This window comes from Herpailurus yagouaroundi, unplaced genomic scaffold (assembly GCF_014898765.1).
Source record: "Herpailurus yagouaroundi ecotype Mexico unplaced genomic scaffold, PumYag 77, whole genome shotgun sequence".
Lineage (NCBI taxonomy): Eukaryota > Metazoa > Chordata > Mammalia > Carnivora > Felidae > Herpailurus > Herpailurus yagouaroundi.
The window spans coordinates 11,113,768-11,118,602 of record NW_024412388.1 but is presented as its reverse complement, the minus strand read 5'-3'; the positions used below and the strand labels follow the sequence as shown (position 1 = coordinate 11,118,602).

The 4,835-nt window shown below is 43.6% G+C and overlaps 1 protein-coding gene across 1 annotated transcript in view; it reads right to left on the bottom strand.

The window, feature by feature from the left end:
- Window positions 1-396: 396 nt before the first annotated feature.
- Window positions 397-4,835, bottom strand: part of LOC121027834 (forkhead-associated domain-containing protein 1-like) — a 23,303-nt gene continuing 18,864 nt past the window's right edge. The window contains exon 3 of the mRNA XM_040471519.1: window positions 397-747. Coding sequence (XP_040327453.1) covers window positions 397-747 — 351 coding nt within the window. The remainder of the gene's footprint in view (window positions 748-4,835) is intronic.

Genomic DNA, 4,835 nt, shown 5'->3' with positions numbered 1-4,835 from the left:
TCTGTATTACATTTGGCTTAAACCGGGGCCACGTTCGGGGTCAGGACCCCGGGGACATTTCTGATCGGGGGCATAAGAACAGCTGCTATGCGTTGAGTGGCTGCTCAGGGCGGACGCTGACTTTGGGGCTCTACAGCCGGATCAATGCCAGGCCGTGCTGGCCGAGACCCAGGCCTAGAAAGAACCCTGCTCGGGGGCACAGAGCGAGGAAGCTGCAGACGGCTGATCTGCCTAAAAAGAAGCATCCATCTCTGAGGTTTCAAAAGCGCATCCTGCCTTCCATCTGCCCTGAGCAAGCTTTGCATTTTCAGCAAAACGCTACGCTTAGTTCTGGGTTTGCCACGGTGCAAAATTTACATGTCATTCCAGGAAATGCCCAGAAGAGGGCGCCAGGACTCACGCCCCGCCAGGATCCACTGGGATAGGCGTGAACCTTGCAGGGGTCCAGCCGGTCAGCGTCACCGGTGTGCAGGGCGTGAAATCCGAGGGGCGCGCGGCGGACAAGGACCACCCTTCGGACGCACAGGGGTCTAGTCTCACCGAGGATGGGTTTTCGATGACCAGTTCGTAGGTCAGCCCTCCAGACCCAAATCTCAGGATGTCTCCGGGTAGCAGCTTCACGGCCACATTCTGAATGTGGCACTCGTTGACGAAGGTGCCGTTTCTGGAATTGAAGTCCTGGAGAACAAAGCTGTCCTCGGCCTCATTATATTCAATGAGCGCATGATGGTTGTCGATGTCAGGAGACTGAAATACATAAGGAAGGTGGCTGTAACCAAGAAAACAAGAATAAACAGCAGCGGCCCCTCACATTTACTGCTGAGCACTGGGTATCAGAAGGTGCTAAGCGCCTCGCCTGGCTGGCTGGTCACCACAGCCCTCATTTAAAAATGATGACCGGTAGAGTCAGGGAAGATAGCGACCCGGCCAAGGTCACATGGATAGTGTCTGGTGGGGCTGGGTATGTCTTCTCTCTGACTCCAGACCCCAGAGCAGGTGCCCAAGTTGTTGGCTGGGGATCTGGCAGCACGGAGGCAAAGGGAACTCTGTGGAGTCTGGATGAGCACGTGTCTGGCCAGGGAATCGGCCACTTTCTATATCCCTGACCCCACATAGGTATGCTTTTGGTCGTCCCGAACGGCAGGACAGAAAGCAAAAATGGCCCCACACCCAAACCAGAAAGGTCACTTGGCAAGTGACCACTGTCTACCTTCCTGTAAGGAAAACACCAAGTTCATGGAATAAAGTACATAGAGTTAAATGGGGGGGGGGCGAGGGGGGTGTTCCTAATGATTGGCGTTCATTAATTTTGTGTTCAACTCATTAAAAAAATAACATTTCAAAAAATATTACAGAAAATGAGAACTGGAAAAAAAACACAAAGAAGGCATTAAAATCACCTAGGCTCCCATCCCCCCAGAGCCAGGCGCCGTGAACATCCTTCTAGTCTTCTGTCTGTGCTGACAATCTTGTGAAAAAGTTGAAAGAAAATTGAGATCACAGCACATCACCTAGTTTTATAACTACCTTTAGAAAACCTTGGTGTGCAATGAAGATTTTCCCATGTGATTAGCTATTTCTGTTGCTTCTTAAAAGCCACTCAGAATTTATCCAATCGAAGATGATCTACCTTTTTTTTTTTTTTTTTTTTTGTAAGTAGGCTTCATGCCCAGCGTGGAGCCCACTGTGGGGCTTGAGCTCATGGCTGAGATCAAGACCTGAGCTGGGATCCAGAGTCGGACACTTGACTCACCGAGCCACCCACGTGCCCCAATGATCTACTTTTTAATAGGAGGCCTGGTGTGATTACATTTCCAAAAAGAGAGGGACCCCAGACGGTGTGTCTGTGAATTGGCAGTGGAGGGCAGAAGGCTTTGCTGTAATTTCGCTTTGATCAGAAGACCGAGGAGGGCCCAGTGGCCAGAAGGAAATACCATATGCCCCTGGCCGTGGGGCTCTGGACTGTGGCTGCAGGGCATATGTGAAGCCCTTCTCTTTTCAGGACACTGCCTATGAGACATCCACTTCAGCCTGCGACTTTGCAATTATTTTCTAAATTTATCTTCTCGTGGGGCGCGTGGGTGGTTCAGTCCGTTGAGCGTCCAACTCTTGATTTCGGCTCCGGTCATGATCTCACGGTTTGTGAGATCAAGCCCCGCATGGGGCTCTGTGCTGACACTGTGGAGCCTGCATGGGATTCTCTCTTCTCTCTCTGCCCTTCCCCTGCCTGGACGCACCTGTGTGTTTTCGCTCTCTCTCTCTCAAAATAAATAAATAAACATTTAAATGTATCCTCCTGGAGTGCCTCATCCAACTTTCATACAAAGAGTACTTGCACTTAGAAATCGACAGTGAAGTCTCAAAATGCAATAATAACCAGTCACTTGTATCAATAATAGACTAATTGCTTATGTTATGCTGTTATATAGCAATACAACAGCTTGTATTAATAGACTATATTAATTAAACATTACATGCCAGGAAATGTGCTAAGTGCTCTCCTGTCATCTACATAACAGCCCAAAGGGATAGTTCTCTATTTTGTAGATAAGGAAACTGAGGCACAGAATGATTACATTTGTGCAGAGTTACCCAGCTTGACTACCCTGGCTTCTACTCTGATTTGCTTGATTCAAATGTCTGTGTTCTTACTCACTTTGCAAATTTTTATCATACACTTGGGCACTCAAGTATTTCATATTGAAATGCAGAAAGAAAGCAGGAGTAACTATATTAATTTCAGACGGAAAAGACTTCAGAGCCAGGAGTATTCTCAGGGATAAAGAGAGGATCCAAGGATATGATGATCAAGGAGTCAGTTCTCCAAGAAGACATAACAATCCTTAATTGTATGTGCCTAACGATGAAGCATCAGAATAAATGAGGCAAAAACTGATAGAGGTTCAAGGAGAAATAGACAAATTCATTATGAGAGTTAGAGACTTCAACATTCCTGTTTCAGTAATGGCCAGATCCAGCAGGCAGATAGTAAGGATAAAGCTGAACTGAACAACACCGTTAATCGATTAGCTGTAATTGACAGGCACAGACAATTTCACCAAACAAAACAAAATGCACGTTGTTCTCACGCTCACATGGAACGTTCCCCAAGATAGACCCCATTCTGAGCCACAAACCCTAACAAATTTAAAGGCACAGAACTCCTACACAGCATGCCTTCAGCCTACAATGGAATCAGACTAGAAATCAATAGCAGAAAAATAACTGAAAATTACAAAATATTTGGAGATTAAACGACACACTTCTAAACAGCCTGTGGGTCAAGGAGAAGCCTCAAGAAAAATTAAAAAAAAAATTACCTAAATGAAACGAAAGTAAATGCAAATGAAAATACAACTTACCAGAATGTGTGGGATTCAGTGAAAGCAGGGCTAAGAGGGAAGTTTATAGCATGGAATGCTTGCTATAAACTTGGGAAAGAAGAAAGACTTCAAATCAATAATCTAAGCTTTCACCTTGGGAAAGCCTAACCCAAACAGAAGAAATGAAACAAAAATTCAGACAGAAATGAATGAAATAAAAAACAGGAAAATAATAGAGAAACATCAGTGAGACCAAAAGTTGATTCTTTGAAAAGATCAGTAAAATTGACAAGCCTCTAGCAGGCTAACCAAGAACAAGAGAGAGAGGGTACAAGTTACTAAAACCAGAAATGAAAGAGAGAGGTTCACTACTGATCACATAAATATTAAAGATAACAAAGGAATATTATAAACAATTCTATGCCCACAAATTTGAGAACTTAGACGAAGCTGACCAACTCCTTGAAAGATACAAGGTACCAAAACCCATACAAGGAGAAATAAATAATCTGAATAGGCCCATATCTATTAAAGAATTTTAATCGATAATGAATAACTTTCCAGAAAGCACCTGGTTCCTGGTACAGAAAGCACCAGGTTCAGATGGGTTCACTGGTGAATTCCATCAAACACCTAAGGAAAAAACGATACCAGTTCCCTACAACCTCTTTCAGAAAATCGAACCAGAAGAAACACTTCCTAACTCATTCTGTGAGGACAACATTAGTCTAATACCAAAACCAGATAAAGATATTACAAGAAGGGACTTCAGACCAGTATCTCTCATGAACACAGATGAAACATCCTCAACGAAATATTAGCAAATCCAATCCAACAATGTATACACCACAAGCAAGTGGGATTCATTTCAGCTAAGCAAGCCTGGTTCAGCATTTGAAAATCAATTAATGCTGTCCATCACCTCAACATGCTAGAGAAGAAAAGCCACATGATCATAGCCAGGTGAAGAAAGAGCATTTGACAAAATCCAACAGCCATTTGTGATTACACACACACACACACACACACACACACACACACACACACACACACACGTGGCAAATTAGGAATAGAGGGGAACTTCCTCAACTTGATAAAGAACATCTACAAAAACCCTAAAGCTAACATCATACTTAATGGTGAGAAACTAGAAACCTTCTCATTAAGATCAGGAACAGGACAAGGATGTCCTCTTTCACACTTCTTTTTTAACACGGTACTGTGTCCTAGCCAGGACAGGCAATAAGACAAGAAAAGGAAATAAAAGGTATACAGATTGGAAAGGAAGAAATAAAACTGTCTCTATTTGCAGATGACATGAGTGCCTATATAGAAAATCCCCATGAATCAACAAAAACACTCCTAGAACTAGTAAGCAATTATAGCAAGGTTGTAGGATACAAAATTAATATACAAAAGTCAGTTGCTTTCCTATATACCAGAAATGAACAAATGGAATCGGAAGTGAAAAACACAACACCATTTACATTAGCAGCAGAAAGAAAAGAAAAG